At 47.4% G+C, this 21585-nt stretch overlaps 1 protein-coding gene across 6 annotated transcripts in view; it reads left to right on the plus strand.

Moving 5' to 3' along the window:
• The window catches only part of FAM81B (family with sequence similarity 81 member B), a 177568-nt gene that overhangs the window by 143022 nt on the left and 12961 nt on the right, over positions 1–21585 (plus strand). For all 6 annotated transcript variants that reach the window (XM_063964023.1, XM_063964024.1, XM_063964025.1 and 3 more), the window contains 3 exons: positions 364–470; positions 10730–10865; positions 16963–17158. In XM_063964023.1, the coding sequence (XP_063820093.1) occupies positions 364–470; positions 10730–10865; positions 16963–17158 (439 nt within the window). The remainder of the gene's footprint in view (positions 1–363; positions 471–10729; positions 10866–16962; positions 17159–21585) is intronic.

Raw genomic sequence — 21585 nt, forward strand, 5'->3', positions numbered from 1 at the left:
CTTGGTTCACAGATAAGGGTTTTGTAAGTACAGAGCTGTCCGTTATGAAATCATTTGTATAAAAATTATAATAATGGGCGTTTAAAAAAAACAAAATCCCATGCAAGCTACTTATTGAATTGTACAGTAATGGGATATGGGATGGATATTCAGCATTTGACTTCCATCTTTTATAATCCCTAATCAGATAGTTTTATCCTAGTGGTACGTGTAGAAAGTAAACCTCTATCTAAAGCGAGTTGCATGCAGCTCCAGTGCTATGTTAGCTTGCAGAGACTGTGATCTCTCTTCTCTTGAGTGCTCTGAGTAAATGGTGCATATTTAATATAAGGACTCATCTACTGTTCCCTCTTGAATTTTTAGGTAATGCAGCTAGTAGGCAAAATGGAAACATCTATTTCTGAACAGAACAATAAAGTGAAGAGTGCCGAGGGGGTGCAACGCCATGAGATTCAACTTCTTGATTTCAAGTAGGTATTTTAATTATATTACTTCAGTCAGTCCGCCAGTCAGGCCAGGACAGAGAGAAATGCTTTTATCTGATAACTGGCTTGGCACTAAACAAGAGACTGAATCAATGCACAATACAAAAGCAGAAACGTAGAGCGTCTGTGCCAAGTGCATCACTTACTGTTCCATTAAGTGATAAACATTTGTTATGCTGCAAGCAGTGGAATACCCCAGTATGTCATGCACCCATTAGCTACATAAACTGAAGTAAAATAGTAATAATAATAATAATAATTATTATTATTATTTTATTTATATAGTGCTCTTTCTCCAACAGGACTCAAGGCACTTTACAGGTATCAAAAACAATGCACATAGGTGGTCATTCCGAGTTGTTCGCTCGCAAGCTGCTTTTAGCAGCAGTGCACACGCTAAGCCGCCGCCTACTGGGAGTGAATCTTAGCTTAGCAAAATTGCGAACGAAAGATTCTCAAAATTGCGAATAGAAATTTCTTTGCAGTTTCTGAGTAGCTCGGGACTTACTCTGCCACTGCGATCAGTTCAGTCAGTTTCGTTCCTAGTTTGACGTCACAAACACACCCAGCGTTCGCCCAGCCACTCCTCCGTTTCTCCAGCCACTCCCGCGTTTTTCCTAGAAACGGTAGCGTTTTTTCACACACTCCCATAAAACGGCCAGTTTCCGCCCAGAAACACCCACTTCCTGTCAATCACATTAAGATCACCAGAACGAAGAAAAAAACTTGTAATGCCGTGAGTAAAATACCAAACTTCTTAGCAAATTTACTTGGCGCAGTCGCAGTGCGAACATTGCGCATGCGCAATTAGCGGAAAATCGCTGTGATGCGAAGAAAATTACCGAGCGAACAACTCGGAATGACCACCATAATACAGAGGATTTGAGTAATACAGCAATAGGTCAGCAACACAGACATAAAAGAAAACCTTAAGCACACAGAAAGCATAATGCAGGATTGTCCTAGGCATTTTGGGTCCTAACTTCCAAGGGTTGTGTATTCCACCCTCACAAGGTACCAGGTGCGGCAGCCATCTTGGGCGCACAGCATAGGATTACCCAGGGTGGAATAGTCTACCCCTAGAAGAGGTGACACAAAATGGGGGTGATTTCAGAGTCCTACAGTTCAGAGTAGGGTTCCATCAAAACCACCAAGCCCATGTATTTTTCATCCCATCCACAAGTGTACCATATGGGGCAGCCATGTTGGGCGTACTTCGAAGGTTACACTGTGGGAGGTGAGCCATACAAGGGCCCAGTGCATATATGGGAAAACTGACACTTACAGTATGTAGTAGTATGATGTACCCCGTATGTAGGGCGCAATGGCAGGGTGTGCAATCAGTGGAGGTAAACATTACAGGAAAAGCACACGGTGCGTGGAAGAGAGGGGAAGAAAAAAAAACAGGGGGGTGGGGGCAGTGGCGGAACAAGCAAGCGGTGGGCCCAGGTGCAACAAAATGCTTTGGGCCCCCCCCCCATCCCATCCAAGTCCACCCCATGGGCAGTGCGCGCCGTAGGCGTGGCTTCGTGGGGAAGGGGTGTGTCCACAAAATAATACCAATTCATAAAACGGTGCACAGTAGTCTCCATTCTTCAAATTACGCCGCACAGTAGCACCACTACACCAGGTAGAGACCCTTTTACTCCTTACAGCGAACAGATTCCCCTTTTTACACATAACGGCAGACAGCGTGCACTTTTTACACATAACGGCAGACAGCGTGCCCTCGTTACACATAGCGGCAGACAGCATACACTTTTTACACAATGGCAGACAGCGTGCCCTCGTTACACATAGCGGCAGACAGCGTGCCCTCGTTACACATAGCGGCAGACAGCGTGCACTTTTTACACATTACGGCAGACAGCGTCCCCATTTTACACATTACGGCAGACAGTGTCCCCATTTTACACATTACGGCAGACACCATACACTTTTACACATAACGGCAGATAGCGTGCCCTTTTTACACATTACGGCAGGCAGATTCTACCTTTTTACACATAGCGGCAGGCAGATTCCCCATTTTTATACATAGCGGCAGGCAGATTCCCCATTTTTATACATAGCGGCAGGCAGATTCCCCATTTTTATACATAGCGGCAGGCAGATTCCCCATTTTTATACATAGCGGCAGGCAGATTCCCCATAGGGAAGGGGCGTGACCACATAATAGTGTCAATTCACATTACACCACACAGTAGTGGCGCTTATACACATTGCACCAGGTAGAACCTCCTATGCACACTGATCCAGGTAGATCACGTCATACACTTTGCTCCAGGTACAGCACGTCATACACTTTGCACCAGGTACAGCACGTCATGCACTTTGCACCAGGTACAGCACGTCATACACTTTGCACCAGGTACAGCACGTCATACACTTTGCACCAGGTAGAGCACGTTTTCATACACATTGCCGCTAGGTAGAGCACTTTATCATACACAGTGCACCAGGTAGAACACGTTATACACACTGCGCCAGGTAGAGCACGTTATCATACACATTGCGCCAGGCAGAGCATGTTATCATACACATTGCCGCTAGGTAGAGCAAGTTATCATACACATTGCATCAGGTAGAGCATGTTATCATACACATTGCCGCTAGGTAGAGCAAGTTATCATACACATTGCCGCTAGGTAGAGCAAGTTATCATACACATTGCGTCAGGTAGAACACGTTATTATACACAATGCGCCAGGTAGAGCACATTTTCATACACATTGCGCCAGGTAGAACACGTTATTATACACAATGCGCCAGGTAGAGCACGTTATAATACACATTGCACTAGGTAGAACACGTTATTATACACAATGCGCCTGGTAGAGCACGTTATTATACACATTGCACTAGGTAGAACACGTTATTATACACAATGCGCCTGGTAGAGCACGTTATTATACACAATGCGCCTGGTAGAGCACGTTATTATACACATTGCACTAGGTAGAGCACGTTATTATACACATTGCACTAGGTAGAGCACGTTATCATACACATTGCGCCAGGTAGAACACGTTATCATACACATTGCGCCAGGTAGAGCACGTTATCATACACATTGCGCCAGGTAGAACACGTTATTATACACAATGCGCCTGGTAGAGCACGTTATTATACACAATGCGCCTGGTAGAGCACTGAGGCACATTGCAGTAACCACTCACTTATCACCTCCAGTTGCACGAAGGAGCCGTTTGACACAAGTGGTTCCGCCCCCAGCAGCAACTCACTGACACTCACCATTTTTTCTGACAGCACAGTGCAGTGAGTGCACTGGCACAAGTAGCCAGACTGCGCCTGTAGTAGCCGCAGCCTGGAGGAGCTCTATGTGAAATCGCAAGCAGAGGCTGTTCTCTGGCAAGAAGGAGCTCGTCCAATCGCTTCCCCTGACGGGCTGGCCACTGCTAAATATACCGATAATCAGTTCCAACTGTGTCAAAGTAGTGGAGCCCCAGGTGCAATGGGAAAGTCAGTGTCACTGCACAGTTGTACTGATTACTGGTATATTTAGCAGTGGCCAGCCCGTCAGGGGAAGCGATCGGAGGAGCTCCTTCTTGCCAGCCTCTGCTTGCGATTTCACAGATAGCTCCTTCATGCTGCGGCGCAGGCTGGCTACTTGTGCCAGTGCACTCACTGCACTGTGCTGTCAGAAAAATGGTGTCAGTGAGGCCCTGACACTCTGAGCGGCCTCACATTGCACACACGGAGCTTGCAGCCCCCGGACATCCCGCATCTGCACCAGCTACTCCAGTTGAAGCGGGGCGATGCAGCACTGTCTACTGCTTACCTACAGCGGGAGCTGCGCAGCCCGGCCGGCTCCTGCTGGAAGGTAGTTGTCGGGTCTCGGTGGGGCGTTGAGCGGGTCCCGGGTAGGGGGGTGGCGGCGGGCAGATCCGGAGCTGTACTCCCAGTCGCAGAGGAGGGTGCTGGCGGCAGAGCGGCAGTGGAGCCGGATGAGCGGGGCCAGTCTGTCAGCCCTGCAGCACAGATTCATGTGCTGGCGGGGAGCAGGATTCAAAGCGGGAGATGCTGCAGGCTGTGATTGGATGGAGACTACAGGAGGTGATTGGCCGAGGAAACAGCCAGTCACCTCCTGCATTCCGCTGACAGGCTTAACACATGCAAACACATATTCAGATGAGCGCGTCCTGTGGGACCCGCTCATCTTCTAAATGTGAGTCCTGGGCGGCTGTTTCTGGGTAAAATACGCGCCATAGCGCGTTTTTGCGATCACTGACAATAATGCACATGACACAATATGCACACACCGTAATGCCCCCTACACATTATGCCACACACTGTAATGCCCCCGACACATTATGCCACACACCGTAATGCCCCCGACACATTATGCCACACACCGTAATGCCTGTGACACATTATTCCACACACCGTAATGCGTGTGACACATTATGCCAGGAATCGCAATGCCCGTTATACATTATGCTACACACTGCAATGCCCCTGATACATTATAGCACATACAATGTCTGTGACACAGTATGACACACACCACAATGATCCTGAGACATTATACCACATACCACAATGCCCGTGATATAGTATACAACACACCGTAATGCCTGAAACATTATGACACACACCGCAATGTCCGTGATACATTATGCCACACACCGTAATGCCCATTACACATTAAGTTCTACAGTAAGGCTTCCAATTACTTTTAAATTACCTGCTTGTTGCCAGGGGTTTCATGCACTTGGTTCCATGCACGGTGCCAGGATGTCATGCTCGTTGCCAGGGGTTTCATGCACTGGGTGTCATGCTCGTTGCTAGTGGGTAGTGCTTGTTGCTAGGGCCGTGCTCCCAGTGCCACATATGCTCCCAGTGCCAGATATTCCCCCACAGTGCCAGGTATATGCACCCAGTGCCAGATATTCTCCCACAGTGCCAGATATCCCCCCCCAGTGCCAGGTATATGCCCCCAGTGCCAGGTACATGCCCCCAGTGCCAGGTACATGCCCCCAGTGCCAGTTATATGCCCCCAGTGCCAGGTATATGCCCCCCCAGTGCCAGGTATATGCCCCCAGTGCCGGGTATATGCCCCCCCAGTGCCAGATATTCTCCCACAGTGCCAGATATTCTCCCACAGTGCCAGATATTCCCCCCCAGTGCCAGGTATGTGCCCCCAGTGCCAGGTACATGCCCCCCAGTGCCAGTTATATGCTCCCAGTGCCAGGTATATGCCCCCAGTGCCAGATATTCCCCCCCAGTGCCAGGTATATGCCCCCAGTGCCGGGTATATGCCCCCCCAATGCCGGGTATATGCCCCCAGTGCCAGATATTCCCCCCCCCAGTGCCTGCTTCCCCCCCAGTGCCAGGTATATGCCTCCAGTGCTGGGTATATGCCCCCCCCCCCAGTGCCAGGTATATGCCCCCCCCCAGTGCCAGGTATATGCCCCCAGTGCCAGGTACATGCCCCCAGTGCCAGGTATATGCCCCCCCCCCGTGCCGGGTATATGCCCCCCCAGTGCCAGGTACATGCCCTCAGTGCCGGGTATATGCCCCCCCAGTGCAAGGTATATGTCCCCAGTGCCAGATCTGTCCCCCCAGTGCCAGGTATATGTCCCCAGTGCCAGATCTGTCCCCCCAGTGCCAGGTAAATGTCCCCAGTGCCAGATCTGTCCCCCCAGTGCCAGGTATATGCCGCAGTGCCTGCTCCCCCGGCCCCCCTCTATGTGTTGGAGGGACACGAGCGCATCGCGCGTCTCTCCTGTGTCCCTCCTGGCTCTCCCCCCGGCCGGTCTAATGAAGGAAGTGCCGTTCGTGAGCCAATCAGAGCTCACGAACGGCACATGCTTCCTTAGACAGCTGGGGGAGAGCCAGGAGGGACACAGGAGAGACGCGCGATGCGCTCGTGTCCCTCCAACACATAGGGGGGGGAGGGGGGGCCGGGGGAGCAGGCACCGCAGCAGGGAGGGAGAGGAGACCGCAGATTGACATGCGGACGTTCGTCCGCATGTCAATCTGTTCTAAATGCCGGCCGGCGGCTGTGGGCCCCTGAGTGCGGCGGGGCCCCAGTGCAATGCACTGCCTGCCCCGCCAGTAGTTCCGCCCCTGGGTGGGGGGATAGACAATTGCAAGTAAACAGTGGCAGAAGGAAAATTGGGATAACATTATTTTGATAAGATCATAGTACGGGTGGATATGAGAATGTGGGGGGGGGGGGCACACTCAGGAGCAATGTGGATGTCCCTGCTGAACCTGGTCCTGGTGCTCTCCCCCCACAGTACCCTGCTCATCTTGAGGGTTAGGCCCGGGGACAGACCTGATCTTCTCAGCCGGAGAGGTGGTAAGCCTGGTCCTGGAGATCTCACGGTAGAGTTGAAGAAAGGCCACATAATGATCCTGAGTTTTGTGGTTGTAACGCCGTCCTTCTGTTATATTGTTGGTTTGTTTTCCTTCTGTTTTCCTTCAGTTTAACACAGGTATAACAATGCTATTGATTTTAGCTGCCACTTCATATATTAGGCACTGCAGCGTCCTAAGGGACTGACGTCCTGACCCATACTGAATAAATAAGACTACAGACACATGTTCATCCTGAGTACAACCCCCTCCCCCACACAGCAAACGGTGTTAATCAAATCTAACAAATGTAAGCTCAGTAAACCCCACTCAATCACTGTAAGTTTTTCAGCATAGTACAGATATAAATCCACTTAAAACAGCTTTCTAAACTTTTAACCATGCAATGTAATGTGAAAAAGTCTTCAGTATTTACCTGTTGACGAAAAGGAGAGACAGGAGTCAATAAAAGTGGACATGTCACCTACACACAGAATATGCTGTCATTTTGGATTCAGTATTCACAAGGTTGCAGCTTATCAATTTTCTATATAGACGGTTATTTTGTGGCTGGACTGATGTTTATCAAAACACTAGGCTGAGATATCAATCAGTGGCCTAGAAAATTGATAAACTGCAACCTTGTGAATATTGAATCCAAAATGACAGCATATTCTGTGTGTAGGTGACATGTCCACTTTTAATTAGTACTGTACTTTTAAAGTTCTATGTGCATTGTAAGATTGGGAAGATGAAGTCTAGTTAATCTGCTGTATTTTAGTACATTTATACATATATGGAATAGTGGTGTACGGCAGTGGTTCTACAGGTTCACGCTGGGACCTCTCTGACTCCACTGACAAGGAATTGGATGAAAGATCGTATATTATTATTTTATTACCAGTTATTTTTTATTTATTACCAGTTATTTATATAGCACACACATATTCTGCAGCGTTTTTTACAGAGAATATTTGCCCATTCACATTAGTCCCTGCCCCAGCGTAGCTTACAATCTATGTTCCCTGCCACAAGTACATGCACACACATACACACACACACACACACACACACACACACACTAGGCATAGGCGTTTCTATAATGTGCCTGTGCGGTGCACACAGGCACGTGTCCAGGAGGGCCCAGACCCCACCCATATTGTAATACTTACCTCTCCGGAGACCAGCGCAAGGGCGCTGCAGCAAAAAAATCACATCCAAAATGGCCACTGCGCATGTGCAGTGCTAATTTTGTCTCTGGAAAATGGCGAGCGCCATGTTCCTGGAGACCTGCACATGCGCAGTGCTAATTTTGTCTCTAGACTGCGCATGTGCAGTAGACTCCGGCACAATACCGGAGCCTACAGTGCCGTGGAGAGGAGGGGGCCCATCCGGAGTCTGCACACAGGCCCCCTCCTCTATTAAGACACCCCTGATACTAGGGTTCATCTTTGTCGGGAGCCAATTAATCTACCAGTATATTTTTAGATTGTGTGTGGAAACTGGAGTACCTGGAGAAAACCCATGCAAGTACGGGGAGAATATACAAACTCCCCGTAGTTAGGTGCGTGGTGGGATTCGAACACACATCCTCAGTGCTGTGAGGCAGTAATGCTAACCATTACACCATCCATACTGCCATATTATAGAGGTACAGGAGAAGTATCAGAGGGAAGGATTTATTAGGAAAGGGGATACAAATTACCACAGTAAATTATTCAGAGGAACAATCTACATACTTTTCCACAAGATGTTACCTTATTAGTAAGTAAATAACGTACAAAAGCAGTAAACATGGTAATCTTACACTAGGTTTATTCAGAAATACCACTATGCAATCAAATATACTGGAATGAACAGATATTTCAATAAACTTATGACCCTTACGCTCTTATTTTTCCCCCCAGCTAATGAGTTCTCTGTGAATAACCCCCTGATGGGCCTTATTCAGATGTGAATGAAGCTGCGTTGCATGTCACAAAGTACCAATGTTCTGCGCCGGACCAATATTGCCCATGTGCAATACGGGTTAGTGACGGAGAACGCAGGTCTGATGCCATCTGGGGGCAAGGAGAGGGCGGCGACTGCCTCTGTTCCCCAAAACGGAGGTGTGTCGCTGCCATTCTGGGGGATGGATGAAACCAGGATCTCCGTGGGAGGATGGAGATTTTCTGGCCTTTTTGTTGTAGTTGCGACAGCAGGTTTGCGTGATCCCATGATTGGTTGGTACTTCATCTCTCCAGGTTTGATACATCTACCCCTATGATTGCTAGATCTCCTGACTTAAACCTGTTCTAATCAATACTTGCCTACTTTCCCGGAATGGCCGGGAGACTCGCGAAAATCAGGTGGAACTTATGGCTGCCCAGAGTAGTTGGCAAGTCTCCTGGTGCCAGCTTCCACTGCCTGCAACCCCCCAGCAGCCATCCCCACCCCCCTGCAGCTGCGAAAGTGGGCTGTGTTAGGGGCAATGACGCGATTCACGCCGAAACGCATCATCATAGCCCAGCCCCCAGTTTTACAATGCCGGTAATCTGGATATTTATGGTGGGAGCAGGGCAGCGATCATCTAACAATAGCTGATACTGTACCCACACTGAAGATATCTTTGCTGGCAATAGTGAGACCTTGGAAGTTCCCTTGTTTAAAGTACAAATAAATTAATAATAATAATGTGTGTGTGTTTTCAAACAAACTTAATGAATACTTAAAAACACCTTTGTTTTTAGACCCTCAACCTCCATTTCACCATATATCATACACTTTTTTTTTCATATGTATGGAAGAACTAACCAGTTAACTCTGGGGATACACTAATTCATACTTGCCTACTCTTCCGGAACAGCCGGGAGCCTTCTGAAAATTGGGTGGCACTCCCAGCCGCCCAGAAAAACAGGCAAGTCTCCCGGGGCAGCCTCCAGCCCCCTGCTTCCCCCATTTGTTCAACGGAAGTGGGCGGGACAATGATGTGGTTCATGCTGCATCACGTCGTCGTAGCCCCATCCACCAATTTACAATGCCGGTAATCTGGGTATGTACAGTGGGGGCGGGGCTGCAATTATGTGATTGCGCCTGCTCACCGACCAACTATGCCAATGCCACACACCAAATTGTGCCGACCTGGCTGCCCCCTCCCGGAGGGACAGCTAAAGAGTCGGCATATATGTTCCAATCTCTGTTCCTCTAAATTACTTAACTCTTCATACTCAAAGGGGGTCATTCTGACCCGTTTGCTCGCTGCGTTTTAACGCAGCAGAGCGAACGGGTCCCTACTGCGCATGCGCCGTAGTGCGCCGGTGCATGCCAGACGGTCGAAGGCCGTAGCAGGGATGCGATTGTCTCTGCCTGATTGACAGGCAGAGGCGATCGCTGGGCGGGAGGGGGCAGAACGGCGGCGTGTGGCCGCCGTTTCATGGGTTTGGTCCAGCCAAGGCAGGCGTAGCCGGACCGAATGGGGGGTAGGCCGCAGCGGCTGTGTGATGTCACACGCAGCTGCTGTGGCGCGTGGAGCGATGAGTAGCTTCCGGCCAGCACGCTAAAGCTGCGCAGGCCTGGAGCTACTCTTGAAGTGAAAAGGCATCGCCGCTATGCGATGCCTTTGCACTTCTGCGAGGGGGGGCCGGACTGACATGCGGGGCGGGCTAGCCCTGTGCTGGGCGTCCCCCCGCATGTCGGGGAAGAAGATCGTAGCTGTGCTAAATTTAGCTACGATCAACTCGGAATGACCCCCAAAATTAGGCTGGGACTGGCTTTTAATGACTGCTATTACTCTCACTGTTTCTATGCTGTCTGATCAGTATTTTTTTTTTTAAATTAGCGTTCCTAGATTTATAAGACTTAATTCATTCTTTGTCTGACAAACGTGCCCACCAATTAATAATACAAATGAAGGCTCCATTTTATTTATTATTTGTACTTAGACTTGGTGGTTTACTTGAAGATATCCAGGGCCAAATCCAAAATCAACACAAGTGGACAGAATCCCAGCTAGAAAAATCATCTGAAGAGCAGTCTCGGCACATACAACAGTTCCTTGATAGAGTGACAGAAAAAATGGTAAGTAGCACTATGTATCATTTATAGTATGTAATTGGCACCTTGACTCCCAATACAAGTGTTAATTTAAGCTGTATGGAAATAGTAATCTTTAGAATAAAATCATTATTTTAACAGTTCTAAAGCCATTTATTGGGGTGAATGGGATATGTCCTAAAAAGTCACTTTCAGTGTGGGATGTGGCCTTACAGTAAATAACTTGGATGCTTTATCCTTTTGCTCTGTCCAATACTGATATACTTTGATCAACTGATTCTGGAGCTAATGCGGAGGGAATGAGCAAATCATAAAAAGGAGAAAAAAAAAAAGCAAATTTGCACCTTTGGTAAAACAATATTGAAGGTGGAGGGCACTATCTCTATACACATTGGGCAGTGATCAAGCAGTGGTTCCAGTCTGTGCATGGACCAAACCAAATAAGTAGCATCCGGTATTTGTACTTCTGTTAACTATGAACTATTTCTATACTACAGATGCATCATCTATCCAGGTTTATGGTGATCGTTGATTATAAAGCTCAGAATTTCTGTGTATACGGCATGTACACCCAGAGATCCACACACATACTGTAGCTGCAATTACCATACTTTTTTTTCCAGGTGGGTCTCTCATTGAGATCTCTATTATCTAACCCCTGCACTGAGATTTTCTAATCCTCAAAAGCAGCTACTACTTATTGATAAGTGTGTACCCCAGGGCCGGATTAACAATGGGGCGGATGGAGCTGCAGCTCCAGGCCCCCCATGAAAATAGGCCCACCGTCCACAGGATCCTCTGCAGACAGTGTTGACAGGAAAAAAATAATTCCTGTCCCCATCAGCGGCCATCCGAATCTCAGCACAGCCACCCCCGGCCAATTCAAAGCTCTGCCTTTACCAACCCACCCTGGCGTCGGGTGCCGGAAGCCCCGCCCACTCACCCACAGCTGTATAATCTTGAACCGAAGCCCTGCCTACTCACCATTGGCTGTCTGAAGCACAAGCCTCTAGAAGCCCTCCCATTCAACCTCTGATCTGAAGCTCTGCCCATGCTGCCAGTTGTTAGAAGCCCCGCCCCCCAGTTAACCAAACCACGCTCATTCATAGTTGCAATTTTGCAGCCCCCAGGAGGTGGAAAGTACAGTAGTACTACTAAGCAGTGGCGGATTTGGGTGCCACATGCACAGGGCGGCATATAAGACCATCTCTCTCCCTCCCCGCAGAAGGCTTGTTTTTTGTTTATATTTTTTACTAAGAGGGGAGATTGAGATTCTGGAGAGGCCGGGAGGAAGAAGGAGCTGTGAGCAGGGGGCGGAGCTACACGGGACCCAGGCAGAGCAGGCTGCTGCTAATGCTATACATGTGCCTGCGAAAGAAGATCCCCAGGGGCTGCTTGTGAAGTAAGCTGTGTATGTGTGCAGTGTTTGTCTGTTTACACTGTGTATGCTGTATGTGTACAGTGTGTATATGTGTGCAGGCTCTGTGTGTGTGTATAGTGTACTGGTAGTATGTATGCATGTATGTATGTATGTATGTATGTATGTATGTATGTATGTGCAGTGTGTGTGTGTATGTATGTATGTATGTATGTATGTGTATGTATGTATGTATGTATGTATGTATGTATGTATGTGCAGTGTTTGGATGTGTACACTGTATGTGCAAGGTGTGAGCAGTAGGGGAACAGTGTGTGTGTAGGGGGGGGGGGTGATTGGGTAATGTGGGGTGCTGTAACTAGGGGTGGGTAGACTGTGCATTTGTCATGTGGGTGCACAGTCTGCATCCTCCCATACTTACTAGTAGTAAGTTTTTCTTACTAAACTGTTTTTTAAGGACTGCAGCAGCAACCCGGGGTACTGCACTCCCCATGTGATTTGGGTAATGGTCTGGTGTTCCTACACTCTGTGGTAGCAGTGAAATTAAGATATTGTTGGAGCTGCAATGAATGTGTATGTATATATGTGTGTGTGTGTGTGTGTGTGTGTATATATATATATATATATATATATATATTATTTTTTTTAAATTTATTTAATTATTTTTTTCCCCCTGTGTCAGACAGCGTGTGTCTGTTTTTTTCCTTTAGGGGACAATGGGGTAGATTTATTAAACCCGCACTTAACGCACAGGTATAGCGCTTCCTGTTTTGCCTCTTTACTGAGGTGAAGCAGGAAGCAGCAGCGCCAAAATGTATGAACATCTCAGACACTGAAGCGGGGCAGTGAAAACTCCCCCCTCCGGTGATCGCTGCCGGCCTCCCCACAGCGCATCCGCCTAGTGCGGATGCACTGTCTCTCTCCCTCACCCTGCTCACTGGGCATGCGCAAGATCTCGCTACTCACGCGAGATCTCCTCCTGTCCAGCCCGAAATCTGGATGCCTCCACAGCCAGGGACAGCTCTGTTCCTACTGTGGTGTATGGGCCACCTGCAGCTGTCAAAATCGATAGCTGCAGGTGGCGGAACAGCGTTGCTGACCGTTCATACATTGCCCTCGCATATCGATGTGCCCCCCTACCCCAGGACTACTTAAGCAATTGGAAGTTTCCAATTAGCTTAATTAGTTTGTAATTACTCACCTTCTGAACGGTGTCTTATCCTCCAGTGTCGGGATCCGGACTCCTGCAGCGATAAGTGTGTATTAGTGCACATGAGCATGCGTGCATGACCCCCAGTAAGTGTGTGTGTATACCCCGTGTGAGTGTCATCCCCCTGGAGGACTACATCTCCCAAAAGAAAATGGATGCGAGACCACTGGGAATCGCGGTAACCTACCAGAGGGGTAAGTATCTTTTTATTTTCACGCATCACAGGATTTTCAGCTTTGAAGACCAATTTTTTTTATTGGATACCGCAAGTATCGGAAGCAGAGAAATCCTCATGCTGAATTCAATTCCCCCCAATGTGTGTGCTTTTTTCCTGTGGTGGACAATGTGTGAGTATTTGGAGGGGGTTTGCTTTTTTTGTGGGGGACAGTGTGTGTTTTCCTGTGGGGGCCACTGTGTCTTGACTTCTCCGAATTTATTTATTTGCTTTCTGTGGAATAATTTGTTTAATTATAAACTGTTTTGGTTAATAAATGTATAAATTATGACTATAGCTGGATTTGATAGGGGGTACAGTGTCAGTTTTGGGGGAGAGGGAGGCAGAGTGTCATGTGCACAGTGTCAGTTTCCGCAATCAAATCCGGATGGAACCTGTAGGAGAAGGATTGGATGATCTCTCTCTTGCGAGTAAAGGGCCCCATACACTACAGCGACATGTCGGAGGCTAAAGTCAGATGCGATTTCCCTTGAACCGGCCGGCAGCTTCCCAGGTGGCAGGATCACATACGATACATCGTATGTGGTCCTTTTGCATCCGATGTATCGTATGCGGTCCCAGCCATGCCTGCAGGATTCGACATGTCACGAGTGCAGCACTAACGACCTAGGGGCTCCGATCCGATGCTCACGGGAACGCGCATCGGATCGGATGTAAAACACATCTGATTTGCCACTTTTCATCCGATTTATCGGCCCGAAAGGTCGAAATTGGATTAAATCGGGCATTATCGTTCTGGTGTATGGGGCCCTTAAGCCTCCCTAGGCATAAAGCAGTTTGCTCCAGCTGAATATGGTGTAAACTAGCATTGTACATAGTGGGTCACATTGTAGTCCCCATTAATAATAATGGGGACTGCGATCTGCAGCACTAATTAGCCTTCTGCAGGTGTTTTCTGTGAAAGTCGGACCCCATGGCACAGGCCACACACCACTGTGCTGACCACGCGCACACAGAACTGGCCACGCCTCCACATCACTGCTCACACCCCCTGAAGCAGCATACAATAGGCCCTAAATAAATTTCAGCTCCAGGCCCAATTGGACCTTAATCTGGCACTGTGTACCCAGCATTAGGTCTACTGCTTATTTATATCAATTTGATTACAATATTAGATACTGTATTTATTTTTGCTAAAACATTATGCATATGTTGCAGTGTTTGGGTGGAATGCAGTTCATTTACCGGCTGTCACAATCCCGGTGGTCAGGGGACAGACGCTGGAATCCAGACAGCTGGCGGAATGCTGCCGGTTGGAACCCCAACCAAAGCCCCGAGTTCCCACTCGGGTGGTGGTCCACACCACCAGCCGAGGCAAGGCGAGTGCAGTGAGCCCGCGATGGGACTCGATGCGCTCGCCGTAGGGGTTCCGGCTGTAGGTCTCCTGACCGCCAGAATCTCAGAACATGGTGGCCTTACCCATGCTAATACTATAAGTATATTAAAATAGTTTATGCATTATTTTCAATTACTACATACTGTATGTGCACACACATTACAGGCAAATTCATGAATTTGTGTTGAGTAACATTATTTATAGTGTAGCGTTGCTTGTTACAGGACAGATAATTAACTGGCTTTGCTGCATGTGAAATATGTAAGCATAACTATATTATATACTTATGCTTAAATATCCTTTCACAAATATATAGAACACCTTACTTATAAAGCGAGTGATGGTGCCAAAGAAAGCCAACAGCAAGGACTGGATTGTTTAGAAGATCTAATGAAACCCACCTCAGCTGCTGGGACCAGCGAGTTCAGCAGTTACCAGCAGTGTTGCCATCTCATGCTGCCAGACATGGGAAACAAGTGTCCCAACTCCAGCAGCAAGTATGTTGGTAATGAAAAGCTCTGGCCTACATCCAGCTTCTCCAAGCTGGTAGATAACTACAAGAGCAAGTGACAACCATCTCTACAACCAGAAGTGGAAGGCGGTTCAGTAAAGATAAATGGTGAATGGTGGTTCAAGTTGTCAGCATCTGCCTCTAAGATTTCTATTTTGACTGGTTAATAGCCAAAAAGGACTGGTTACCACAAGCAGCTACAACTGTTATTACAGTATTAATGGATCAAGGGTTCTTCACTACCAAAGCAGCTGGGTGACTTCTGAGAGCTATATGTAACCCCCCCATCACACTGCTTAGTGTGGAGTGGGGACATCTTCTATTCTTTGAAGTATGGCACTAACTTGGAGGATCAGCAGCCGGCTCCTTTACAGAAAAGAAACTAACTGCAGGCTGAAGCCCCATCAGGACAACAGCTTCAGATGGTGCAGGGGGTGTCGCAGTCACAACCACCACACTGAATAAGTGACATTATGTCACTCACTGATGAAGGTACCTTCTACACCCTGGCACTGTAGGCCAGGCCTACTGGTTGTGCTAGCCCTGGCCACACCTCTTATATTGTAAGCTCATTTGAGCAGGAATATTTTTAGCTTTAGTTTCATGTCATTGTATATTATTATTCCTATCAATATACTGTACAGGACCGGGTAATATGTCAGTGGCTCAATAATGGATGATAATAGTAATAAATGGACATGGTAAGAATGTAAAGCATAAAAAGGCAGAAATACATCAGATGCACAAGGGTTGATGACGAGCCATACAGATTGCCTCCTACTCTTGTTTACATTAACGCTAAAGTACTGTAATACACTTTGCCTAATTAATGATATCTTTAACGGTACTGCTTGTTCTTTTAATGACACATTTCTGAGAACAAATAACTCATTATAGCTAAGATCACTTGCTGATGTAATTTAGTGGATTAAAACTGCATCTTCATAATGCATCATAAACAGACTTATTTCACTAAGTGCATTGTTGTCACTTACAATACAATAGATATGCCATTATTTAAATACAACCACCTAGTAACTGCATTGATCAGATGTGCCAAGATTCTGAAAACAAAGCAATTAATGAGAATCCAGAAAATGCCATAACCACTTTAATTTTCTCATCAAACGTTGGCTCAGTTTTCAGCAGTGAACGGCCAATGTCCTGAGCAGTAAAGGTGCCTGTTGCGCAGCAGTTGTCTGACACACCAATGGCTGTTTAATCAGACAACCCCAAGTACAAAGTACCAATAACACTCCGCAGTCTGTGGTGTTGTACACAAGTGTATTTCTAATAATTTGTCTCAGCATAAAAGAATATTTAGCAATCTGTAACAATATATTTTAGTCATTTGTAGGTAGTTGATCATGTGACTTTAAACAACATGGTATCCTAATTTACTTTTTCTCAGAATTTCATGAATCTAACCTACTGTAAGTATGTTTTGACAGGAAGTAACAGAAAAGAGACTACAGGAGAATGTACACCACCTTAATGTGAAAGTTGACAACACTGATCTGGTAGAAAGGCTTGAATCTAAAATCAACAAGATGAAATATGCAGCAGACAAAATGGCTGCCAGAATCACAAAACTGGAAAGCCAAATCTGGAATGAGATGGAGAACATGAAAAGTGAATACAGAGCAGGCAAGTCATTCTCACTGCTAGCTGTACAGTAGCTATTTCACTAGTCACCTACCACTACATTTAATTCAGTGAGGTAAAAAAGAACATTGGTATTTAATTAAAAACAAAGGTTTACAGGAATAACTGGCATGCATTTTAATGAGTGTGTGGGAGGTGGGATAATAAGTGTTCTTTGTAATAACATTGTTGGAAGAGCAGAAAAGTGTTGTTGAGATCAAATATAGGAGGTTCTCAATTTTCATTCTCTGCTAAATGAATGTATAAACTACAACCATACAGTACTTTTCTGGGCAAAAAAATGAATCCACTGAAAGATGTCTTGCATTTCTGTGTATTAGGCATAATGTAATTTCTATGACGGGATGTAGTTATGTGACCGGCGGTCACAACACCTCCCCCTACATCGTGCCCCCTTAGAATCCTGACAGTCGGCATGACGACTAGCAGGGAGTATTCACACTCGTAGGTGTTCACGACACCCATAGAGTGGGAATAGAAACTGTGGAAAGGTCGCCACCAAGCCCGCAAGGGGCTTGTTGCACTCACCCCCACCGGCATTCCGCTGCCGAGATACCGGCGGAAGTATGCTGACAGCCGGTCACGCTTACCCAACCCTTTATGACTAATGCAAATATTATGCTGATAATCCTAGATTAATGTGCCATTGTATGTATTTTATCAAATACTAGTTACCAGTCCATCCAAATGACGGAACAACATAACAGTAAATTCAGCTTTGACGGCTGTTCATGCCCGAATGGAGTAACAGCTGAATTGCTCCATCAAGTGCCATCTAGTGGACACCAGCGTGCAAAACATTTGAATTCTCCCCAGAGCAGGGAGAAGCAGCATTAGCCATTTATTACACAGGATTCTTATTTGAAGATATCACTGGGGTCTGCCCTGGAAAGCTGCTGGAGATACAAATACTTGGCTTTTGGACTGCATGGTTCCATATGACCTACAAAAAAGCATGGGTGTAGCTATAGTAGCTGCAGGGGGTTTCACTGCTATGAGGCCCAGAACCCTCATCTCTGGGGCCTAACTCAGCTGCACCCAGGTCATAAAGTTGTCTACTAGGTTCCTGGAAAAAAACTAAGCACTGTGTGGCATGTGTTCTGGCAACACTACAATATGGCGTGTTGTTAAGTGGGGGCACTTCAATGTGATATAAAATTAACTGGGGGTACTGTGTTTTAATGTGAACTAGGGCACAACTGTAGGTCATAAAATGAACTAGGGCACCATTATGGGGCATAAAATGAATAACTGCTGTTGAGAGGGTGTCTATAGAAAGGGGAAGGGTCCCCTTCAAACTGTTGCCATTGAGCCCATATAGTTCTGGCTATGCCCCTACTAACAGGTATAATATATAGTGGCCTCCTTCTACAATTTCAGTACCAACCTTTAATGTTTGACTGCAGATGACTTGAAAAATATGCTTAATTTTTCTGACGTCCTAAGTGGATGCTGGGACTCCGTAAGGACCATGGGGATTAGCGGCTCCGCAGGAGACTGGGCACAACTAAAGAAAGCTTTAGGACTACCTGATGTGCACTGGCTCCTCCCACTAAGACCCTCCTCCAGACCTCAGTTAGATTCTTGTGCCCGGCTGAGCTGGATGCACACTAGGGGCTCTCCTGAGCTCCTAGAAAGAAAGTATATTTAGGTTTTTTATTTTACAGTGAGATCTGCTGGCAACAGACTCACTGCAGCGAGGGACTAAGGGGAGAAGAAGCGAACCTACCTAACAGGTGGTAGTTTGGGCTTCTTAGGCTACTGGACACCATTAGCTCAAGAGGGATCGACCGCAGGACCCGACCTTGGTGTTCGTCCCCGAATTCGCGTCGCCGTCCCCCTTACAGAGCCAGAAGCATGAAGAGTCCGGAAAATCGGCGGCAGAAGACTTCGGTCTTCACCAAGGTAGCGCACAGCACTGCAGCTGTGCGCCATTGCTCCTCATGTACACCTCACACTCCGGTCACTGATGGGTGCAGGGCGCTGGGGGGGGGGGGGGGGGGGGCGCGCCCTGAGGGCAATATATGACACCTTGGCTGGCAAATCTACATCATATATAGTCCTAGAGGCTATATAGATGTAAAATTACCCCTGCCAGTATTCCAGAAAAAGCGGGAGAAAGTCAGTTGAAAAAGGGGCGGGGCTTCTCCCTCAGCACACTGGCGCCATTTTCTCTTCACAGTGCAGCTGGAAGACAGTTACCCAGGCTCTCCCCTGTAGTTTTCAGGCTCAAAGGGTTAAAAAGAGAGGGGGGGCACTAAATTTAGGCGCAATATATGTATACAAGCAGCTATTTGGGGAAAAATCACTCAGTTATAGTGTTAATCCCTGCATTATATAGCGCTCTGGTGTGTGCTGGCATACTCTCTCTCTGTCTCCCCAAAGGACTTTGTGGGGTCCTGTCCTCAGTCAGAGCATTCCCTGTGTGTGTGCGGTGTGTCGGTACGGCTGTGTCGACATGTTGGATGAGGAAGGTTACGTGGAGGCGGAGCAGAGGCCGATAAATGGGATGTCGCCCCCTGTGGGGCCGACACCTGAGTGGATGGATAGGTGGAAGGTATTAACCGACAGTGTCAACTCCTTACATAAAAGGCTGGATGACGTAACAGCTGTGGGACAGCCGGCTTCTCAGCCCGCGCCTGCCCAGGCGTCTCAAAGGCCATCAGGGGCTCAAAAAACGCCCGTTACCTTAGATGGCAGACACAGGTGTCGACACGGAGTCTGACTCCAGTGGCGACGAGGTTGAGACATATACACAATCCACTAGGAACATCTGTTACATGATCTCGGCAATGAAAAATGTGTTACGCATTTTCTGACATGAACCCAAGTACCACATCAAAGGGGTTTTATTTTTGGGGAGAAAAAGCAGCCAGTGTTTTGTTCCCCCATCAGATGAATGAATGAAGTGTGTAAAGAAGCGTGGTTTCCCCCAATAAGAAACTGGTAATTTCTAAAAAGTTACTGATGGCGTACCCTTTCCCGCCAGAGGATAGGTCACGTTGGGAGATATCCCTTAGGGTGGATAAGGCGCTCACACGTTTGTCAAAAGGTGGCACTGCCGTCTTAGGATACGGCCACCTTGAAGGAACCTGCTGATAAAAAGCAGGAGGCGATCCTGAAGTCTGTATTTACACACTCAGGTTATATACTGAGACCTGCAATTGCCTCAGCATAAATAGGGCTGCTGCAGCGTGGTCTGATACCCTGTCAGATAATATTAATACGCTAAGACAGGGATAATATTTTGCTAACATTGAGCATATTTAAGACGTTGTCTTATATATAAAGGATGCACAGAGGGATATTTGCCGGCTGGCATCCAGAATTAATGCAATGTCCATTCTGCCAGGAGGGTATTAGAAACCCGGCAGTGGACAGGTGATGCTGCCTGTAAAAGGCACATGGAGATTCTGCCTTATAAGGGTGAGGAATTGTTTGGGGATGGTCTCTGGGACCTCGTATCCACAGCAACAGCTGGGAAGAATATTTTTTACCTCAGGTTTCCTCACAGCCTAAGAAAGCACCGTATTTTCAGGTACAGTCCTTTCGGCTTCAGAAAAGCAAGCGGGTCAAAGGCGCTTCCTTTCTGCACAGAGACAAGGGAAGAAGGAAAAAAGCTGCACCAGCAGCCAGTTCCCAGGATCAAAAATCTTCCCCCGCTTCCTCTGAGTCCACCGCATGACGCTGGGGCTCCACAGGTGGAGACAGGTGCGGTAGGGGCGCGTCTCGGGAACTTCAGGGACCAGTGGGCTTGCCCACAGGTGGATCTCTAGGTTCTGCAAATAGTATCACAGGGATACAGGCTGGAGTTCGAGGCGACTCCCCCTCGCCGTTACCTCACATCAGCCTCGCCGGCTGCCCTCGGAGAAAGGTAGTACTGGCGGCAATTCACAAGCTGTACTTCCAGCAGGTGAAAGCAAGGTACCCCTCCTTCAACAAGGCCGGGGTTACTATTCCAAAATGTTGTGGTACCGAAACCAGACGGTTCGGTGAGACCCATTCTAAAATTGAAAGCCTTGAACACTTATATACGAAGGTTCAAGTTCAAAATGGAATCGCTCAGGGCGATTATTGCAAGCCTGGAGAATTTCATGGTATCACTGGACATCAAGGATGATTACCTGCATGTCCCTATTTACCCTCTTCACCAGGAGTACCTCAATATTGTGGTACAGGATTGTCATTACCAATTCCAGACGTTGCCGTTGGTCTGTCCCCGGCACCGAGGTATTTACCAAGGTAATGGCCGAAATAATTATCCCGTGTTTGGACGATCTCCTTATAAAGGCGAGGTCCAGGGAGCAGTTGTTCGTCGGAGTAGCACTATCTCGGGAAGTGCTACAACAGCACGGCTGGATTCTGAATATTCCAAAGTCGCAGCTGGTTCCTACGACGCGTCTACTGTT

This window comes from Pseudophryne corroboree, chromosome 1, assembly GCF_028390025.1.
Source record: "Pseudophryne corroboree isolate aPseCor3 chromosome 1, aPseCor3.hap2, whole genome shotgun sequence".
Taxonomy (NCBI): domain Eukaryota; kingdom Metazoa; phylum Chordata; class Amphibia; order Anura; family Myobatrachidae; genus Pseudophryne; species Pseudophryne corroboree.